This window comes from Staurois parvus, unplaced genomic scaffold (genome assembly GCF_062004578.1).
Source record: "Staurois parvus isolate SC_StPar_1 unplaced genomic scaffold, SC_StPar_1.0 ptg000006l, whole genome shotgun sequence".
In the NCBI taxonomy this organism is placed as follows: domain Eukaryota; kingdom Metazoa; phylum Chordata; class Amphibia; order Anura; family Ranidae; genus Staurois; species Staurois parvus.
In genome coordinates, this window is record NW_028317802.1 from 9193976 (window position 1) to 9217174 (window position 23199).

At 37.9% G+C, this 23199-nt stretch overlaps 1 protein-coding gene across 20 annotated transcripts in view; it reads right to left on the bottom strand.

Annotated features, from left to right (window-relative positions):
- Nucleotides 1–23199, bottom strand: part of LOC149474319 (protocadherin gamma-C5-like) — a 561663-nt gene that overhangs the window by 283765 nt on the left and 254699 nt on the right. The window contains exon 1 of one of the 20 annotated variants that reach the window (XM_089654620.1): nucleotides 10066–12612. The exons of 18 other annotated variants lie outside the window; for them this stretch is intronic. In XM_089654620.1, coding sequence (XP_089510746.1) covers nucleotides 10066–12510 — 2445 coding nt within the window. In that variant the 5' untranslated portion in view covers nucleotides 12511–12612. Of the gene's footprint in view, nucleotides 1–4410; nucleotides 6980–10065; nucleotides 12613–23199 lie in introns of those variants that run through there. One more of the 20 variants, XM_089654821.1, reaches the window with a different exon arrangement.

The following is a 23199-nucleotide window of genomic DNA, read 5'->3' on the forward strand; positions in this document are numbered from 1 at the left end:
TATCTTAATTAAAACACAGACACCAGCGTCCAGGGCTGTAAACGGCTAATTAGTCTTGGCAGGATGCCCGTTTGCATGAACCATGGAAAACACTTTCCTTTGCCCTATCATAAAACAATAATAACCCAGTCAAGCAGTCACACATGACCTGTAAGGCCATTAGAGCTCTAGGAATGCAGAGCATGCCATAAAACATCTATTCCACATGTAACAATTCCACATACAATTCATTGAATTCAACAGGAACAGAGCACATTAATATTAGGTATATATTTGAATAGGGAATATCATACCGAACAAATCAAGGTCATACATGACTATGTTAGCACATAGGAAAGGGGAGAAAGCAGTCTCCTCCCTCCTGGGTGACAAAGGTACGCTCTGTTTGATATCCCTGGGTTCGAAATATAATTTTGAATATTAATCTGCCAGTTGCTAGAATACCACCTGCACGCAGGGGCGGACTGACAACTCATGGGGCCCCCGGGCAATAGGCGATCATGGGACCCCTGTGTCCTTGCCCACACACAAAAAACACCCAAAAAAGACTATAACAGGTACCAGGGGAATTTCATGGGGCCCCCTACTGACCCCGGGCCCTCGGGCAGTGCCCGAGTGCTCGAATGGTCAGTCCACCCCTGTCTGCACATATTGGAATTTGTAATATTAGTATGAAACTGTAGTTGGGACTTGGTCATAAATTTGGTGACCTCCAAGCACCCATCCCTTAAACTGGATTATTGGTCAGCTGGTCTCTGTCTACACCCCCTTGATATCATAGAAAAAGGGATGACAGGACTTGTTAAGAGTGAGCTCTCATTTAACCACTTGTCGTTGCACAAGTTGGTCGCACTTTGAATGACAATTGCGCAGTCATGGAACACTGTTTCTCAAGGAGACCAGGAACAGACTACAGTCATAAAACGGGTGCAGCTAGAGGACAGCTTGTTCTCTTGAAGATGAAAATAAAGGCAAGAAAGGCTAAAAAAGAAAAGAAATTCAACCATCACATCTAAGAACTGGAGTATTTATTTGCAGAGCCCACCACTGAGATCCAGTCGCCTGACCCAGAGAAGTAAGATATCCTGTAAATAGGCACCCTCTTCTACCTATCCCTTAAAGGGACCTCTGGCACCTGGATCCAATTAATCTGATTCCTGGGCTTTTGGCTGATTACCACACTGAAGGATGAGTACCTAACCCTGACCAGACCATTATCTGATGAGGAAATCCCTAGATGTGATACTTCATGCGTATAACTATTACGCAACTGGTGAGTGCGTAATTCTGCTATTTCTCACGGAGCACCGCCATTGATCCTACCAGTTACCTGTTGCTTACATTGAACTCTGATTTATTGTTTTAGTGCTGCACTATTCTATTTATTCTGTGTATAAGGTTTTTACCTTGAGTGCTTAGCTGCAGATTGGATAGCGTTCACTTTTTTACCTTTTAATATGGAACACTGTACCCATATGACATTTTTATAAATTTTTTCACACAAATAGAGCATTCTTTTGGTGGTATTTAATCGCCATTGGGTGTTTTATTTTTTGCGCTATAAACAAAAAAACCCAAAACATTTGAAAAAAAGTTTTTCTTTGTTTCTATTATAAAATTTTGCAAACAGGTAATTTTTCTCCTTCACTGATGTGCATTGATGAGGCTGCACTGATAGGCAGCACTGATGAGCACTGATAGGCAGCACTGATAGGTGGCACTGATGAGGTGGCACGGATAGGCAGCACTGATGAGCAGCACTGCTGAGCTGGCACTGATGATGCTGCACTGATATGCAGCAATAATGGGCACTGGTAGGTGGCACTGATGGGCACTGAAAGGTGGTGCTGATGAGCAGCACTGATGGGCACTGATGGGTGGTACTGACTGACGACACTGCCTGGTGGCAGTGCTGGGCACTGATGGGTGGCACTGCTAGGCACAGGTGGGTGACACTGCTAGGCACATGTGGGTGGCACTGCTAGGCACATGTGGGTGGCACTGCTGGGCACATGTGGGTGGCACTGCTTGGTACTTGTGGGTGGCACTGATGGGCACTGGTGGGTGGCACTGCTGTGCACTGATCATCAGTGCCCTGATGATCAGTGCCGATCTGTTTTCTGACAATTGCCAGTTATCGGCAGTACTTTCCTCACGCTGTTGCTTTATTGTTCTCTTTATGTCTTTGTAACATCCCTTTCTGTTATTATTTAAATAGCACCATTTTGACCCTTTTAGTAATAAACCCTATTTTGAAAAGTGTTGAAACTGTCTCTAAAGCTTTGAATGCAAACTAAAGAATCCCCATGTTTTGAAGAGTGCTACTGTATATTACAATCCTCTGAATATACTTGTCTGTGGTGACAGTGTGTGTTACAGACGTTTATTGTTCACATTTGTTCTTGATAACATTGTGGAGGGTTGATAGGCCCAAAGTTTTCTTGTGGCAGTTTGAAGGGTTAATTGCGTAATTAACCTAACCCAGTGACAATCGCTCTAAGTTGCTGGCACTTAGACTGTGGTCCCGCAAGCTGGAAAACGTTTGTGCAGGGTGTACCTGAGAATGGCATTGTTATGCAAGTAACAGCACAGAGTGAGATTGGCTGGTCTATTGTCATGAGTTGGTGAGAAGGGCAGGGGTCAGGCACCGCGTTCGTCACAGACCTAATTGTAGGTAAATGTGTATATTTACCCTTTTGCATTTTATACAGAGTGTGCAATATAAAGTTGCATATAAACACATACAGCATTTAACATATTATAAAGACAGTACAATTCGTCACTCGTCTTATTTCATGCATGGTGGTTTGTTTCTATGTTGTTGATGTCCTTAAAAAAAATCTGATCTAAAAAAAAGTAGAATTTTCTTTAATGCTTTTCTGTGGTTCTCATTTCAAAACCTCTGTTTTAGCTGCGGTTTCTAGTAACCACATCTTCCCTAGACAATAGTAATGGCACAGCTTGATTTATACTCCTTAGAGTTTCACATAAAAAAGAAGTGCCCTTAGAAATTACATGTGGAAAACTTAAATGCTTACTCTAATTTCAATGCAGGCTGTGAGCTTTTCAGAGTTTACATTAAAAGCTGCAACAAATCAAATAAGAGTCCACCTCGTGACCTGGCTCAATGACATCCAGCATTATCTAGTGCTTCCTCCCCTGCCTTACTATCCTTGGTTCACCCCTTTTTAGTTTATAATATTTTAATCATGGAGGATCTGCATTACATGTGAGGATTACCTAAAACAGTCTGCATATAAATACAACCTGCCTAGGAACACCCACTCATTAGCATTGGGTCTAAATAAAAAAAAAAAAAAGCATGCCATGGAAACAGAAAGTTTTCATTTTTAAAAATATAATTAAAATGCTGATAAGGGGGGGGGAAGGAGGAACCAGGGAAGTCAAAATATATGAGACTAAACTTCAAAAGGACCAGCCACCTATAAGTCAAATATTTACTTCAGCCATGCCAATAAATGTTTATATATTAAAAATAAAAAACACTACTTATTAGTCATTGAATTCCAGTAATGTCTCCCTCATAGTCAACATTTTCCTTGTGCTTCTCTTTTTCATGATGCCAACTTGCATCCAGGATCATCGGGAGTCCGCGGTTACTTCCTGACTTTCACAGCTGATCCCCTAATGATGTGTCCTTAGATTTCATGCATACTAATAGTGATTTTAATCACTATTTGGTAGTTGACACCAACGTCAAGTCACATCAAGACACTATGACAAGCAATAAAAAAGCCATAACATTAAAGAAGCAAAGTAGCAATGCTTCAGAAATCTTATGAAACCTGTTTGCAGCCCTCTGGGATGTATGATGTGCATATCCCAAGAGGCTGTGGATGACCCAAGGGTTTCAAGAATAAACCCAAACCCATGGCTCAGCTTCAAACTTGCTCCTTTCAACCCACATGGGCGACTTATATTTTGTACTTTTGACTGAGTGGAGATGGATGACCCAAAAGTATTCTGCTTGCACTTGGGTGAAATAACAAGGAAGTGGGAGGATGAATCCAGCTAAAACAGCTATGAACAAAATGCAAAACAGAAAAATTAGATATGATTGTGCAAGAACGTTGGGAAGGAAGGGAATGGCAGTAAAATCAATTATTGGTGAACAGTCCTTTTAAACTTTAAATGCATTTAAAAAGAGCATTTCTTATTTGCACCAGAGTCTAAATGGGCCCTGAGAAACTAAAACTAAAAAGCTGACAAATATGTAATATATACAATTAAGCATATAATTAAATTGACAAAACAATTGCTTAGAATATGTGGATTTGTTAGCACAGATTCACCAAATACATGTTTATTCAGCTGACAAACTTAGAACCCTCCATATATCATACTAAAAAATTAGAAGATAAGAGACTGTAGGTTTATAGAATAACTCACCTTGTTTGTATCATTCAAACAGCTTGTATCTGAGCAGGTATCACTGTCTTTAACTAGTTCCTGTAACTGGGGAAAATCCAATGCCTGCAGAAAAGCTGAATCCCTCTGTTGTGGGGCTGGAGGAACATTAGTTTGGTAACATTGTCCTTGTCCCCCTGGAGGAACCATCCTGACTTCCATGTATTTTAAGGTTCCATCTGTATTCAGGAAAAGAGCTGGCTGATACTGATCCATGTATGATTTGGTTTCAGATCCACTAAGATAACAGCAGCTATAACCATAACTTTCCTTTCTCAGACATTTCACCAGTAATATAATGAAAGTCACAAGAGAAACTAAACTAATAGCCACAAGAGAAACAATTAAATATAAAGTCATATCTGATGGGGGTTTGGAATTTCTGTGGAAATCTCCAGATTTGGGTCTCTCTACTACAACATCATCAGCTATACTTACAAGTACAGTGACAGTAGTAGATAATGAGGGATCCCCATGATCACTGATAGAGATGACAAGTTGCTGCTCTGTATTTTCTGTTTCCTGACATCCTCGCACAGTCCTAACCTCTCCTGTATGTTTAGAGACTTGGAATAGTGAAAAACTGTCAGGATCAATAAGGTTAAAGGCCAACCAGGCATTGTGTCCAGAGTCCAGATCCACTGCAGTCAGTTTTGTCACCAGATATCCAGCATTTGTAGATTTTGGGATCCTCTCTTGGACAATGAGATCCTCAGAGTGCCCCGGATACAGTAGGGTGGGGGAGTTGTCATTTGTATCCAATATGAATATAAAGACAGGGACAGTAGAAAATAACTTTGGAGATCCAGAATCTTCTACTCTTATGGTGATTTGTAGAGTCTGAATGTGCTCATAGTCAAAGGAACGCTGAGCATATACATCACCATTATTGGAATTAATATAAACAAAAGAAGATACAAAAGATTCATCTATCTGTGTTTCCACTATAGAGTAAATCAGATCAGAGTTGACCCCCTCATCTGCATCAGTAGCAGACACTGTACATAGAAGAGTACCCGGCTCACTGCTTTCCTTTATAAAAGCATTATAAGTAGACTGTAAAAATATTGGTGCATTATCATTCACATCAGAAACCCTGAGAATAACAGTTGTCTTGCTAGACAAAGATGGAAATCCTAAATCAGAAGCTGTCAGCTCTACAGTGTATTGGGATATTTTTTCTCTATCCAAAATACCATCAGTTACCAATGAATATCGATTTTTTATAGATCTGATTTTGAATGGAATATTTGGAGTTAAATCCAATTGTATCTCTCCATTTTTCCCAGAATCATTGTCTACTACATTAATAAATCCCACAGCAGTTCCCAGAGGAGCATTTTCTGGAATCTCATTTGCCATAGAAGCAAAAGAAATCTCAGGATAATTGTCATTTTCATCTTCCACTTCTATATGAACCACACAATCACCTTCCAGTTTAGGAAGCCCTTTGTCTACTGCTTTGATTGACAATTCATAAAAATGCACTTCTTCAAAATCTACAGATCCATTTATATAAATCTGACCATTGTGTTCATTCAGAGCAAATTTTTCTCTAGCTGATTCTGATGTATGCTCCTCAACATAATACATGATTTCACCATTTGGCCCGTCATCAAGATCTGAAGCATTTAAAGTTAATATAACTGTATTTAAAGGGAGATTTTCCCTTAGTTTGATCTTATACATTGACTGATCAAAGACTGGCCGATTATCATTAATATCTAACACTGTTATTGTGATATGACAGGATCCTGATCTAGCTGGTTCTCCACCATCAATAGCAGTGAGAATAAGATTGTGCTTCTGTTTCTCCTCCCTATCTAACACCTTCTCTAATATCAGCTGAGGGATGAGAGTGCCATCCTTACGATTCTTTACAAACAATGAGAAATAAGGATTTGTGTTTAATGTGTACTGACTAACACCATTAATACCAACATCCAAATCCTTAGCAATATCTAAGGTATACCTATCACCAGGACTTGCAAATAACTCTGTTATAACAATATTGCGTTTATTAGATAAAAATATGGGAGAATTATCATTGATATCCTGAATCTCTATGTCTAGACTGAAAAGCTCTAAAGGGTTTTCAGCAACCACCTCTAAATTCAGCACACAGCTCACACTGGATCCACAAAGGATCTCTCTATCAATCCTGTCATTCACAGTCAAGCCTCCATTTTCCTTATTTACTGTAAAATATTTTTGGTATTTCTCAGATGATAAATGTAATCTGCGCTGAGAAATCTCTGCATGTTTTATGCCCAGATCCAGAGCTACATTTCCTACCCATGTCCCTGGATCAGACTCCTCCACAATAGAATAACGAAGCTGCCCAGAGACCCAGCCCCAGCTACAAAGGAGAAGAGAGAAAGCTACTTGCCATTTCCAGTACAGACAGAAGCCTCTGATGTCCATATCTTACAATGTTTCCTTAATATGTACTGTACCATAGATCCTCTGTAATCCAAAATGCCTGTTGCCTAAAAATTCCTACTGATATAATTGCTAAAATAATCCAAGTATATCCAGAGCATCCATAGGATTGTAAACAAAGCAGCTCTTTGTGTGTGAGAGAAGAGATGGGAGGGTGAATCACTGAGCCAGGGGGAGGAGAGTACACAGTGCATATATATTGCAAAAGAAAGATAAAATGTACAGATGACAATTCTGCCCTCCTGTGGCCATTAGATATAACTACAATCTTACCAAGCAAGTACATTTTTATATAGGGAGCAAATATGAAGACAGAAGAGGAATTAATTACACATTATATAGCTGTTGCTGTTTTTTTCTAATATGTTTACAAAGTACTTATGAATTACAAAACAATGTATATGTGCTAAACAGGTATATACAAATACTTTTATAAGTCAAAAATGCTTTTTTTTTGTGTAATAAAGTATTATTGAAAAAAATATTTTTTTTCAAAAATATGAACACTCCCACAAAGGGTAGAACAGTTAATTATAGTATAATACAGTAACATAATATAGTGTATCAGGTATCTGGAAATCACAACAAAGAGGGAAACAATAAGTGAAGACTATCCATCAGAACCAAGCCAATTTCAGTCACTTTTTATATTTAGTAAAGTGAGGTTTGATTATTTGCTATGGGCTACAATATTATTAATGCATAACCCAATGCCATACTATTATTTTGTATAAGCACAGCTTTCATTACTGACACACAGTTGTTCATTCAAATAAAAGAACCAGAAACAACTGTGTAGTGTTCAGGTCAACTTGACTGTATGGATTGTAATACTGGTTGGTAAACTGACAGGTCAATGGCAGTTATTTCAAATGACGATTAATGAGAACAAATAAGTAAATGCTAAACAAGTTAAAACAAATAACTAAATGTATTATTGCCAAAAATATGCAATTTCCCCCGTGCAGTAGGTACTGGGCTGCCTAAATGTATTGGCACCGAATTTAGAAGTTAGAAGCTGTTTGGCTACCATGCACAGCTGCACTAGATTCTGCACTCTCCAGTTTTAGTATTATTAAGCCCTATGTGTTTGCTTTGACCTCTTCCCTGAGGCTGCATTCATACTCTTCTGTGTGCACACATAGGCGTGCGCACAGGGTGTGCCAGGGCAAACCCTAATCACCACATTTGCATTACTATTATTGCTCTGTGTGCCAAAGAGGAGATGGGAACGATCTCCCACTGAGCGGCTCTGTTTACAAGAGAAGTGTGGAAGCTCTACTTTTTCACTCCGAATCTGCAGGTCTGGATATTATGAGCCCGCAGGGAGATCAGAAAGATGCGCATGTGTGTTTGAGCTTTGGGGTGCACACCCTAATGCCATCGGCTGCGCACACTTATGTATGCACTGCAGTGTGCATACTTAGACACATGCATAGGCATGAATGGGCCCATATATTTTCCCTTTAATTCTAAACTGCAGTGCATAAATGTAAACTAGTCACACCAGTCAAAAAATTACAAAATGCATTTTATGCAACAAAATGCATGAATGTTGCTGCATGTCAACAAACAAATGTGAATAGACTATCACCATGACCACAAAATCATGGCTGTGCACATTTTTATATGCTCTTATAAAATACGCATTCTAAATGACTTTTGAAGGAAAAAAGCATTTCAATTTCTGGTGTTCTAAGTTTGTACCTTTCTGGAATTTCCACAACCTGAACCTTGTAACACCAGGAATAAAAAGTAGAGCTCTTAATAGACAATCTTAATATTTTCACAAGCCAAGTGTTTTTTCTTTTTTTTTGTCTCATATCTATTGTGCATTTCTTGTCAGGGCTGTCATGTCACTCAGTGTGTCTGCATTCATTCATCGGTTTCTCATGTGGTCTGTGTCTGGGGTTATTTAGGGGTTCTACCCTCACCAGCTAGTACTGCTATATACTGTATGTCTGATTTAAATAACCAACTGTGACCTGTATTGGCTTCAGTTTAGGATCATGTTTGTACTTTTTTTGTGTATCCAGACTCTCCAGGTTATGACACTATCTGTTCTGCTGTCTGTCTCTGGTTTTCCAGCTGGGCAATCCTTTGGGTTGCATACTGGGGTTGTCTTGTTGCATCTGCACCTCCAACAAAAAGACCAGTTGCCTTTGTTTCCTGCATCAACAGCTGCTGATATACTATCTCCTGTTTGTCTACCTTTATCCTGTATCCTGTATCCTGTGTGTGTACTCAGATTGTGTTCTTCTCTGACCTGGCTTTTCCACTATGCTTCTGTTAACAGGCCCCTTCATTACAGGAGTTCCCCAAACCCCTAAATATGTACCGTGATACCTGGAAAAAAATATGCAGGGGATGTCATCAATATTCAGCTTTCAGTTGCTTACAATACATACTTTTGCATCTGCACATTAAAAAATGAACCTGAAATGCACAAAGTTCAATAACATTGGCATTGATTCACCAAAGGCAAGTAGACTCACAAATAGTTTGCTTTGCAAGGGAAGTTGCACTTTGTAAGGGTATTTTCCCTAGACCTTAGTAAACAAAGTGAAGCTCTGCTGACCTTCATCATCCAATCATGTGCAAGCAAAAATTTTATTTTTTATTTTTCTTGCTTATGCATATGCGATGCAATATTCTTTTCAAAATGAAATTTCACAACATTCATGATTGAAGGAAAATTCATCTGCAAGCTGAACAGCTTATTTGCCGTTAGTAAACCAACTCCACTGTGTTTAATGTTAAAGCTTTCATTAATGTGCTTTTGTATTGCATTTAAAAAAAACCTGCATACTGCAGTATATCTGCAATTTCCAAAAACCATATTTTTTTTAAAGAATTGTTTCAATGGTTACATCCAACTACACTGTAGGTGTATCTTTCCTGTGCATGTGTTTTAAATTGCAGAGAATTATTTATCAGTATTGAATGTTTGGTGATGTCATATTCACTGTTTTAAAACTGAGTTCTATATACATTTCATGCACACAGCCTTACACACAACAGAAGCCACTTACTAGATATTTCAAGTAAAAATGCTTACGACATGTAAAATGAAATTTTTGAAACGTTGAAATATGTACATTTTTGAAACTTTGAAACATAAGTTTTATAATCAAGTGTAAACCTGTCATATTTCAGATTAAACAAGGAGAAGGTTAATGGTGTTAGACAACTCACCTTTGTTGGATCATTTAAACAGCTAGTATCTGATGCAGTATCACTGTCTTTTACTAACTCCCGTAACTGGGGGAAATCCAAGTACTGCAGAAAAGCAGAATCCCGCTGTTGTGGGGCTGGAGGCACATTTGTTTGGTAGCATTGTCCCTGCACACCTGGAGGAACCATCCTGACCTCCATGTATTTTAAGGTTCCATCTGTGTTCAGGAAAAGAGCTGGCTGATACTGATCCATGTATGGCTTAGACTCGGATCCACTAAGATAACAGCAACTGCTGCCATAACCATAACTTTCCTTTCTCAGACATTTCACTAGTAATATGATAAAAGTCACAAGGGACACTACACTAATAGCTACAAGAGAAATTATTAAATATAGTGTCATATCTGATGGTGCTTTAGGATGTGTCAATAAATCCCCAGATTTTGGTTTCTCTACTACAACCTCATCTGCTGTACTTACAAGTACAGTGACGGTAGTAGTTAATGGAGGCTCTCCATGATCACTTATAGAAATGACAATTTGCTGCTCTGTATTTTCTGTTTCCTGAAATCCTCTTACAGTCCTGACCTCCCCTGTATGTTTAGACACTTGGAACAGTGAAGAACTGTCGTGGTCAATGAGGTTAAAGGCCAACCAGGCATTGTGACCAGAGTCCAGATCCACTGCAGTCAGTTTTGTCACCAGATATCCAGCACTTGTAGATTTTGGGATCCTCTCTTGGACAATGAGATCCTCAGAATGCTCTGGATACAGCAGGGTGGGGAAGTTGTCATTTGTATCCAATATGAAAATAAAGACAGGGACAGTAGAAAATAACTTTGGAGATCCTGAATCCTCTACTTTTATGGTGATTTGTAGAGTTTGAATGTGCTCATAATCAAAGGAGCGCTGAGCATAAATATCACCATTATTAGAATTTATATAAACAAAAGAGGATACAGAGGATCCATCTATCTGGGTCTCCACTATAGAGTAAACCAGATCAGAGTTAACCCCCTCATCTGCATCAGTAGCAGATACTGTACATAGAAGAGTCCCTGGGTCACTGTTCTCCTTAATGAAGGCATTATAGGTAGATTGTGAAAATGTTGGTGCATTATCATTAATATCAAAAACCCTGAGAATGACCGTTGTCTTACTGGACAGAGCAGGAGAACCTAAATCAGTAGCTGTTAACTCAATAGTGTATTGGGACATTTTTTCTCTATCCAAAATCCCATCGGTGACCAATGAATAGTGACTTTTAATAGTTCTGGTTTTAAATGGACTATCTGGGAACAGTTCCAATTGTATCTCTCCATTTTTCCCAGAATCTTTATCTTCTATATTAATGAAACCCACAACAGTTCCAAAAGGCACATTTTCTGGAATCTCATTTGCCATAGAAGCAAAAGAAATCTCGGGATAATTGTCGTTTACATCTTCTATTTCTATATGAACCACACAGTCACCTTCCAATTTAGGAAATCCTTTGTCTACTGCTTTAATAGAAAATTCATAAAAATTGACATCCTCATAATCTACCGATCCATTGATATAAATCTGACCACTCAGTTCATTTAAAGCAAATTTGTCTCTGATGGATTCTGCTGTGTGATCATCAATATAATACAGTATTTCACCATTTGCTCCCTCATCAAGATCTGTTGCATTTAGAGTTAATATAACTGTATTTAAAGGGAGATTTTCCTTAAGGTTGATCTTATATACTGACTGATTAAAGACTGGTGGATTGTCATTAATATCTAACACTGTTATTGTGATATGACAGGATCCTGATCTAGCTGGTTCTCCACCATCTATAGCAGTGAGGATAAGATTGTGTTCTTTTTTCTCCTCCCTATCTAATACCTTCTCTAGTATTAGCTGAGGGATGAGAGTGCCATCCTTACGATTCTTTACAGACAACGAGAAATAAGGATTTGTGCTCAATATGTACTGACTAACACCATTAACGCCAACATCCAAATCCTTAGCAATATCTAAGGTAAACCTAGCACCAGGATTTAATAATTCTGTAATCTCAATGATGCGTTTACTAGATAAGAAAGTGGGGGAATTATCATTAATATCTTGAATCTCTATGTCTATAGGAAAATGCTCTATAGGATTTTCAGCAAACACCACTAAATGCAACACACAGCTCACACTGGATCCACAAAGGATCTCTCTATCAATCCTGTCATTCACAGTCAAGCCTCCATTGTCCTTATTTACAGTAAAATATTTTTGGTACTTCTCAGATGATAAATGTAATCTGCGCTGAGAAATCTCTGCACGTTTTATGCCCAGATCCTGAGCTATATTTACTACCCATGTCCCTGGATCAGACTCCTCCACAATAGAATAACGAAGCTTCCCAGAGACCCAGCCCCAGCTACAAAGGAGAAGGGAGAAAGCTACTTGCCATTTCCAACACAGAAAGCAGTCTCTGATGTCCATATCTTACAATGTTTCCTTAAAATATGTTGTACCATAGATCCCCTGTAATCCAAAATGCCTGTTTACAAAATTGTACCAATGGCTTTGCAAAAATAATCCAAGTATTGCAATAACATCCTCAGGATCGTCAACAGAGCAGCTCTTTGTGTGTGAGAGAAGAGATGGGAGGGTGAATCACTGAGCCAGGGGGAGGAGAGTGCTGAGCTAACTTGAGCAGATATATTGCTGAAGCTAAATAAAATGTGTGGATGACAAGTCTGTCCTCTTGTGGTCATCAGACATAACTTCTATCTTACCAAACATGTTCTGCCTACATTTTACTAAGACAAATTATTATTGCTTTAAATTGAATAGAAATGATCTACAAAAGACATAATTGTTTGTATCTTATTATGCAATGATAAACAATGCTTTGCATATCATTAATGTAAAACAAACTGGGATCTTTCTTACATAGAACACATATGTCAACATATAACTGACATCTTTTTTTTAATTCTGTAATTTTACTAATCAGACTTTTATTTAATTATGAATTATCTGTAAATCTTGCGATATTAAACCAAAAAGTAAAAATGTAATTTATTGCAGCTTACCACTCATTACATGTTGTGATTGCATTTGCTTTTCTTTCCTCTGTTTTTACCTGGTGATCTGGCCAGTAAAACACTTCTTATATTACAGTGCCTACACCCTGGATGAAAGTGCAACAGGGAAAACTTTGGACAGCAGCATCGCCAGTCTGGGGGGGTGGGTATTTTTAGCTGCACCAGCAAAACTAGATACACTAAACAAACTGAAGATGAACTTCAGCTAAAACTTTATAAGCAGCTACATCAATCAGTTTTGTTCCTTAATGGATGAAGGATTTACATAGTTAAATAAAAGCTGATCATTTTAAGCATCCCTATCAGTGGTAAATGGTTTGTCCCCTCTTCTAACTGTTACATCTGCAGGGCAGCTTGTTCTGTTGAAAAATAACAGACTCACTGGCAGGATCACCAGGTAAAATAAAAGAAAGAAAGCTTAAAAAAGAAAATGATTGTCATCACCACAACAATTTGGTAAGCTGCATAAACTGCAATTTAATTTTTACTTTGGGGGTAATATCACTTTTAATCCCAAACCTCATTATTCTTGATTTGTTGAATTTAGTTACATTTTTGATATGATGGTGATAATAATAAGACATTGCAAAATTAAATAAATACCTATATAAACTGATCTTTTTTGAGTCAATATATTTACAGCTTTATGCCACGTTCAAGTGAACCTAAAGTCCGAAAAATTTCCATTAGGTCCACCTCTTTGTTGTGCTGTAACTGGTAAGAAAAAACAACTAAGGGCATTCATATCTATTCGTCTGCAAGGGCTCTGCCTGTGAACAACTTGTGCATTGGTTCCAGCGATATCTGGGTTTCATGGCACTATATAAAACAGAGGCTCTGACAGGTTGGGGTTTATTTACTAAAGCTGGAGAGTCCAAAATCAGACTCCCTTCTGCATAGAAACCAATCAGCTTCTAACCTCAGCTTGTTCAATGAAGCTTTGGCAATGAAACCTGGAAGCTGATTGGTTTCTATGCAGAAGGGAGTCTGATTTTGGACTCTCCAGCTTTAGTAAATAAACCCCGTTGTGTCTTCCAAGAGCAATCAGTCAGTGCTTCTGCCTTACACCTAACCTAGCCTTGTCAGTGTCAGAAAGCCAGTACCTAGAGGGACACCTAAAGGTGTTGGACCTAGAGGGACACCTTCACTGGCTGATAAGTAATAAAAGAAAGCTGGACTTTAGTTCAAGTTTAATAAACTTTGTTCAATTCATTCTGTTTTAGGTAATGCATATATTAATCAGTAATTAAACTAAACAAAAGTTTAAGGAATTGTGTCCAATCTTTTTCTTGGGGCTTTTAAAAAACATGTCTAATTCCTAAAAACATTTAAAAACAGAAAGAAGGAATGTTATTGTCTATCATCCTTGATTATCAACATATTATTGTATTATTAAAAATAAACTCTCATTTAATATGTTATTTTGTTTATTAAATAGCTTTAATATATTTAAATTGTGCAAAACAGATAGACACACATAATATCTCTATATATACAGTAAAATTGCATATTTAAATATAGTCTTTAAAGGCAAATATGGTATTTATATTGAATAAAAAAGTGAAGGACTAAGGCAAGTACTAATAAGTCAACTAAGATATATTTTAGCAAGGCAAGCTGTAATAGAAACTACAGCAAGTCCTGAAGCACTCATGAATAGGCATACAAATGACAATGCAATAAAGCTGAATTATAGGTATGGCAATTTTACATAGTTACATAGCCTAACTTGGACTGATGTAAGCCTGTGTGTGGGATCTCCACTGAACAGTGATTGCCAATAGCTTCCATGTCCCAGGCTGAGTGACTGCCCTGTTGCTTACTGAATGCAGGAGGACAGTTGCTTGGTATAGGCATCCTTCAAATAACATTTTTAGTTCAATCAATGAATGCAAAGTTTTCTCGAATTGGATGAGGTGGAGATCTTGATGCCAGTGCCCTGTGTCTCCACCTCATTCTATCAGGTAATACTCTGCATTCATTGAGAAAATGCAAATCGTTCTCTGAATTGTCCCAATGCCAAGGAAGTGACCACCTGTGTTCACAGTGCAGCAGGCCAGCCACTTGACATGGAACCCAGGAGCCTAGTGGAGATCACTGTTGTAGTAGATCCTACAGGTATGGCGCATACTCTACATATTTACGTTGCCTCAAACTGAACCTGTAAACTGTAACTGTAACCTATGAACCTGAAACTGTAACTATATAAAAATTGCCATACTTAACTATTTGCATACCGGGCACTTTTACCCCTTCCTGCCCAGGCCATTTTTCAGGTTTCAGCGCTCTCACACTTTGAATGACAATTGCACGGTCATACAACACTGTACCCAAGCTAAAATTTTATCATTTTCTTCACACAACTAGAGCTTTCTTTTGGTGGTATTTAATCACCGCTGGGGTTTTTTATTTTTTGCTAAATTAACAAAAAAAGACTGAAAATTTTGAAAAAAAAAGTTTTTCTTTGTTTCTGTTATAAAAGTTTGCAAATAAATAATTGTTCTTCATAACTTTAGGCCAAGATGTATTCTACTACATGTCTTTGGTGAAAATAACCCAAATTAGGATGTATTTTTTAGTTTGTAGGAAAGTTATAGAGTTCACAAACTATGGTATAGATCTGAATATTGATCAGTGCTGAAGTACTAACAGCCAATCTCATTTCTTGAGGTCCAAGAATGTCAGATTAGTACAGATATCCCCCAAATGACCCCTTTTTGCAAAGAAAACAGTCCAGCGTACTTCATAAGAGGCATGGCAAGTTTTTTGAAGTTGCATTTTTTTTGTCATAATTTTTCGGAAAATGAACAAATTAAAAAAATAATTTTCACTATTTTTTTTTACATACTGTCACTGGTGCAGTACAGCGTCATCATATAACTGTCATGGCGGTGATCAGGGACACTGACTGGTGACAGTATGAAAAAAAAAATAATATATATATATTTGTTTTTTATTATTTTGAATTTTTTATTACATTTTTTCTTTTTTTAAGATTTATTTTTCATATTTCACTATGTCCAAAGTAGTACAATGTTACCATAGTAACATTGTACTACTTTGGGGAAGTGATCAGTATTTTTTTTTTTTGTGCTTATCTGTGATTTGGCCACAGCTAATCACATGACATGTGCATGTGATCACTGTGACCATTCATAGCTAGACACTAGTATACAATGGATGGCATGAATGAAGCCATCCATTGTATACAACTGTCATGTGACCTGCTGTGATTGGTCACAGCAGGTCACATGGTACCGGCAACGGGGGCCGGTACTCAGATCTGTCATCGGCCGTGTCCGAGGTACACGGCCGGTGACAGATTGCGCCACTGCACGGCTCTGCAAGCGCAAAAACTGCGCATGTGCGGGAGGACGCCATTTGGCATCCAACACAGAAATCTACAGCCTTTTCCCGGCCGACAAACGGCTATTGGCCAGGCGCCTATTGGTTAAACTTCAGATTTAGCTAGACACAGTAATATTTTTTAATGAAAAAGTTGCAAGTACTGCAAGCAGCTTCAGTATGAAGTTTTCCAAATTTGGGCTAAAACCTCAAGGAAACAAATTTCCTTTATATCAATTTCCTAATATGATAGTCAATAAGGATTAATTCAAAGAAGGGCAGAATTGCACATATTTTAACATCAAACAGGTTGCCCACTGATAACTAAAAACATCTAGGCTGAAAAAGGTATATCCATTACAGTAGAACTAACTGTTAAGCTTGTAAAATTCATATCACTATGGATGGTAAAGGTGAATCTTGCATAGTACATATAGATGTCAATATTATAGACTTCAAATAAACTGTTTTTATTGTGTGTCATACAATACTATTACAATAGTTAAACATTAAAAAAGTATTTGTAGTTCTAAGCAATGTTACAATGTGCCAGGTGGTCATGGACAAGCAAAGCTTGACTGATTCATGTGAATCAGAAGACTTCTCACAGGCTCCTGTACAGAAGAGGCTCCTGAGGCCACCTTCTCATTGATAGATTCTTTAAAAAGCAATAAACACTACCAAGACTAACCTTAGGTTTCATGATCCCTTAGGATCACATCACTGTGATCATAGATCTTTTTTTGGACATAGTTCTATATACAGTCTTGAAGACACAAGCATAAATCTAATGGTGTTCTAATTTTTTAGGGTTATGCCTGCAAAATCTTAATGACATACCAAAAAGTGTAGGAGCTTAATACTAATTTTCAATATGCTAAATAAATTCACACTGTTCCCTACTTCAATATTTGATAAACACAATATGCAACATCCACCTAATTGTAAGTAAAAGGATTTAGTCACACTTCTGATACTTTAAAGAACACACCAGGTACATTTAAATTAAAACTCCTGTAAAATCATTGGCAATGATTTAGCTTTCACCTTTGCATATTTTAGTGTTGTGTTTATAAAATAAAATCTGTGCTCTGAAGCATAATAAATCTTCCTCAGAAATTATAAATGCATTTCAGTTCAGTAAAAGTAATTATATATGAAAAAAAAAACCACACTATATAAAAAAACATTATATATAATCAACCTGAATTATGTGCTTTGGAATAAGTAACAATACTACAAGCTTGCCAAAGAAAATTAAATAACAACTCACCTTAACTGGATCATTTAAACAGCTTGTATCTGATGAAGTATCGCTATCTTTTACTAGTTCCCGTAACTGGGGGAAATCCAAGGACTGCAGGAAAGCGGATTCCCGCTGTTGTAAGACTGGGGGCAAGTTAGTTTGGTAACATTGTCCTTGTCCTGGAGGAACCATCCTGACTTCCATGTATTTTAATGTTCCATCTGTGTTCAGGTAAAGAGCTGGCTGGTACTGATCCATGTATGGTTTTGTGTCAGATCTACTAAGATAACAGCAGCTGCTGCTATAACCATAACTGTCTTTTTTCAGACATTTGACAAGCAATATAATGAATGTCACAAGAGACACTAAACTGATAGCCACAAGAGAAACAATTAAATATAAAGTCATATCTGATGGTGGTTTTGTATTAGTTAACAAATCACCAGATTTAGGTCTTTCTACTACAGCCTCATTTGCAATACTGACAATTACAGTGACAGTAGTAGATAATGGAGGATCTCCATGATCACTAATAAGAATGATAAGTTGCTGCTCTGTATTTTCTAATTCATGAAATCCCCGAACAGTTCTGACCTCCCCTGTATGTTTAGAGACTCGGAACAGTAAATAACTACCAGATTCAATGAGGTTAAAGGCCAACCAGGCATTGTGACCAGAGTCCAGATCCACTGCAGTCAGTTTTGTCACCAGATATCCAGCACTTGTAGATTTTGGGATCCTCTCTTGGACAATGAGATCCTCAGAGTGCTCCGGATACAGCAGGGCGGGGGAGTTGTCATTTGTATCCAATATGAATATAAAGACATGGACAGTAGAAAATAATGCTGGAGATCCTAAATCCTCTACTTTTATGGTGATTTGTAGAGTCTGAATGTGCTCAAAGTCAAAGGAACGCTGAGCATATATATCACCTGTATTAGAACTGATATAAACAAAAGAAGAAACAGAAGATCCATCTATATGGGTATCCACTACAGAGTAAACCAAATCAGCATTAACCCCCTCATCTGCATCAGTAGCAGAGACTGTGCATAAGAAAGTCCCTGGGTCACTGTTTTCCTTTATTAAAGCATTATAAGTAGATTGTAAAAATATTGGTACATTATCATTAACATCAGAAATCCTGAGAATAATAGTCATTTTACTGGACAGTGCCGGAGTTCCTAAATCAGAAGCTGTCAGCTCAATAATATATTGGGATATTTTTTCTCTATCCAAAATCCCATCAGTAACCAGTGAGTAATGATTTTTAATAGTTCTGATTTTAAATGGAATATTGGGAGATAATGTCAGTTGAATCTCTCCATTTTTCCCAGAATCCTTGTCTATCACATTAATAAATCCGACAGCAGTTCCCAGAGAAGAATTTTCTGGTATCTCATTTGCCATTGAAGCAAAAGAAATCTCAGGATAATTGTCATTTACATCTTCTATTTCTATTTGAACAAGACAGTCACCTTCAAGTTTTGGAAGGCCTTTGTCTACTGCTTTGATAGACAATTCATAAAAATTCAACTCCTCATAATCAGTTGTTCCAATGATGTAGATTTCCCCATTCTGACCATTCAAAGCAAATAATTTTCTTGCAGATTTAGATGTGTGACTGTCAAAATAGTACTCAATTTCACCACTTGCACGGTCATCCAGATCTGTTGCATTTAATGTTATTACAACAGTATTTAAAGAGAGATTTTCCTTCAGTTTAATCCTATAAACTGATTGAGTAAATAATGGTGGATTGTCATTAATATCTAACACTGTTATTGTGATATGACAGGATCCTGATCTAGCTGGTTCTCCACCATCTATAGCAGTGAGAATAAGATTGTGTTCTTGCTTCTCTTCCCTATCTAACACCTTCTCTAATATCAGCTGAGGGATGAGAGTGCCGTCTTTCCTATTTTTTACAGACAGTGAGAAATATGGATTTGTATTTAATGTATACTGGCTAACACCATTACCCCCAACATCCAAATCTTCAGCTATTTCTAAAGCAAACCGAGCACCTGGATTTGTAAACACTTCTGTAATCTCAATGTTATGATAATTAATAAAGAATGTGGGAGAATTATCATTAATATCCTGAATTTCTACATCTAGATTAAAAAGCTCTAAAGGATTTTCAGCAACCACCTCTAAATGCAGCACACAGCTCACAATGTATCCACATAGGATCTCTCTATCAATCCTGTCTTTAATAGTCAAGCCTCCATTTTCCTTATTTACAGTAAAATATTTTTGGTATTTCTCAGATGATAAATGTAATCTGCGCTGAGAAAGCTCCACATGTTTTATGCCCAAATCCTGGACTATATTTCCCACAATGGTCCCTGGATCTGATTCCTCTGCAACAGAATAATGAAGCTGCCCAGAGACCCAGCCCCAGCTACAAAGGAGAAGGGAGAAAGCTACTTGCCATTTCCAGCATAGACAGCAGCCTCTGATGTCCATATCTTATAGTGTTTCCTTGGTTTTTGATGCAACATAGATCCCTTGTATTTCAAATTGCCCGTAGTTTAGGAATCTAAGACTTTACCATCCCAGAAATAATCCATCCACAGAATTAACATCCACAGCATTCACATCTCAGGGTAACAGCTCTTCTTTGTTTGTGAAAAGTGGGAGGGTGAATCACTGAGCCAGGGGGAGGAGAGAGCTGAGCTATGCAGATTAGATCTTCTGCTTTATTCAAACAGCTTGAAGTCATGACAAGAGTGCCCTCTTATGGTAATTGTTTAGAACTTGACACAAGCCAGAATTATGTTTCCCAACAAAGAGGTGAATACAGGGGAATTCATATTAGAAAATAGTTTATGAAAAAAGTCATAGGTACCTTACTGGTTACAGGTATTATTAGTTTCCATTCCTTATAATGTGAAAGAATAAGCAAACGTTGATTACCAATAGCATAGCAAATTTCTTTCTTTCTTTGTAGCAAAATGTCTTTTTTAAGAATATTAATCTTGCAGATGAATGTTATACAGTATGTGCTTAACTGGAAACCAAATTATTGGACTATTTTTCAATATGTATGCCGAAAATACATTTCTGACTAGAAGATAATATGGTTACATGGTGGGTTACTTTAGTTTAAATTATTCCACAGGGACACTTAGTTGGAGACTTACTAAAACTGGTGAACACAGAATTTGGTGTACCAGTTTTCATAAACCCCCTCCCCTTACTGTTTCTTAAGGGCATTTATTACATTAAGGTGAATCTTAAAAAAAAAATAAATATATATATATATATGTATATTGGAAGAAACTTCACGTCTGTAGAAATTATTGCTTGCATGTGTTGAGTCTTAAACCACATGTATCTTGGTGACATTTACTGTGAGAAAATGTAGATTCTAGTATGAAATATCAGGAAAATAAGTCATAACATCTTCCTGTTTTATATATAATGTATGTATATATACCATACATAGACATAGATAAACTATATTGCCAAAAGTATTGGGACGCCCCTTCAAATCAGTGGATTCAGGTGTTCCAATCACCTCCATGGCCACAGGTGTATAAAATCAAGCACCAAGGCATGCAGACTGCTTCTAAAAACATTTGTGAAAGAATGGGTCGCTCTCAGGAGCTCAGTGAATTCAAGTGTGGTACCGTGATAGGTTGCCACCTGTGCAAGTCCATCCGTTAAATTTACTTGCTACTAAATATCATGGTCAACTGTTAGTGGTAATATAACAAAGTGGAAGCAACTGGAAACAACAGCAACTCAGCTACGAAGAGGTAGGCCACGTAAAATGTCAGAAAGAGGGTCAACGCATGCTGAAGCACACAGTGCACAGAAGTCACCAACTGTCTGCAGAGTCAAAAGCTTAAGACCTCTAAACTTCATGTGGCCTTCAGATTAGCACAACAGTGTGTAGAGAGTTTCATGGAATGGGTTTCCATGGCTGAGCAGCTGCATCCAAGCCTTACAATACCAAGTGCAATGCAAAACGTCGGATGCAGTGGTGTAAAGCACACCATCACTGGACTCCAGAGCAGTAGAGACGTGTTCTCTGGAGTGCCGAATCACGCTTCTCTGTATGGCAATCTGATGGACGTGTCTGAGTTTGGTGGAGGGGGATTATGGTGTGGGGTTGTTTTTCAGGGGTTGCGCTTCGCCCCTTAGTTCCAATGAAGGGAACTCTTAAGGAGTCAGCATACCAAGACATTTTGGACAATTTCATGCTCCCAACTTAGTGGGAACAGTTTGGGGATGTCGCCTTCCTATTCCAACATGATTACACACCAGTGCACACGGCAAGTTCCATAAAGACAAGGATGAGCGAGTTTGGGGTGTAGGAACGTGACTGACCTGCACAGAGTCCTGACCTCACCTTGATAGAACACCTTTGGGATGAATTAGAGCAGCGACTGCGAGCCAGGCCTTCTCATCCGACATCAGTGCATGACCTCACAAATGTGCTTCTGGAAGAATGGTCAAACATTCCTGTAGACACACTCCTAAACCTTGTGGACAACCTTCCCAGAAGAGCTGAAACTGTTATAGCTGAAAAGGGTGGGAAAACTCAATATTGAACTCTACGGACTAAGACTGGGTTGCCACTAAAGCTCATGTGCGTGTCTTTACATGCACATAAACTTTAGTGGCAACCCAGTCTTAGTCCGTAGAGTTCAATATTGAGTTGGCCCACCCTTCGCAGCTATAACAGTTTCAGCTCTTCTGGGAAGGTTGTCCACGAGGTTTAGGAGTGTGTCTACAGGCGTCCAAATACTTATGGCAATATAGTGTGTGTATGTATGTATATATATATATATATATATATGCATTCTTTTTTTTTTCCTTTTATACCTAGAGCAATTTATAAAATATTTGATGGGAAAGACAGGATACTGTTCATTTAAGAGACTTTCTGAATGAAGAAGGTGATCTTACCCCATTTGTGACTCTTGCAGAAATCTGGGGCATCAATGACAATTTTGTTTTTCTTATGGACAGATTTATTATATGTTATGGTTAAGTAGGAGTTTCTTAACAGTCAAGGTAAATTAATCTGTATTTTCGAAACTCTCCCATCTAATAAGGGGTTTGAAAAACAAAACTCCCCTTTAGAGTAATATACAAAGAAAACCTACTTTGACTATAAAACTGTTATAGACGTTTCAAATAAGAAATGGGGGGATGGGACTTTTCCTAAAATGGGGGATATAAGGGGATTATTGAAGAAGGCCTTAAAAAGGCAAATACATTATATGTTAGAACTAATCTTTTAGAAAAATATTTTAAATTGATCAATAGAGATTATATCTCTACAGCAGGATATGTTAGGTGGAGGGAAGAAGCTTAGGCACACTGTCTGAAATACACTACAAAAATCCCACAAGAAAAGAAAGGATACATCACCTCAATGGCTAATGAACAGGATATGTTTACTGGAAGTAAAAAATGACAATGCACATCCCGTACATTCCCTCCCCCACTGCCCACCCAAAACCGGGCCCC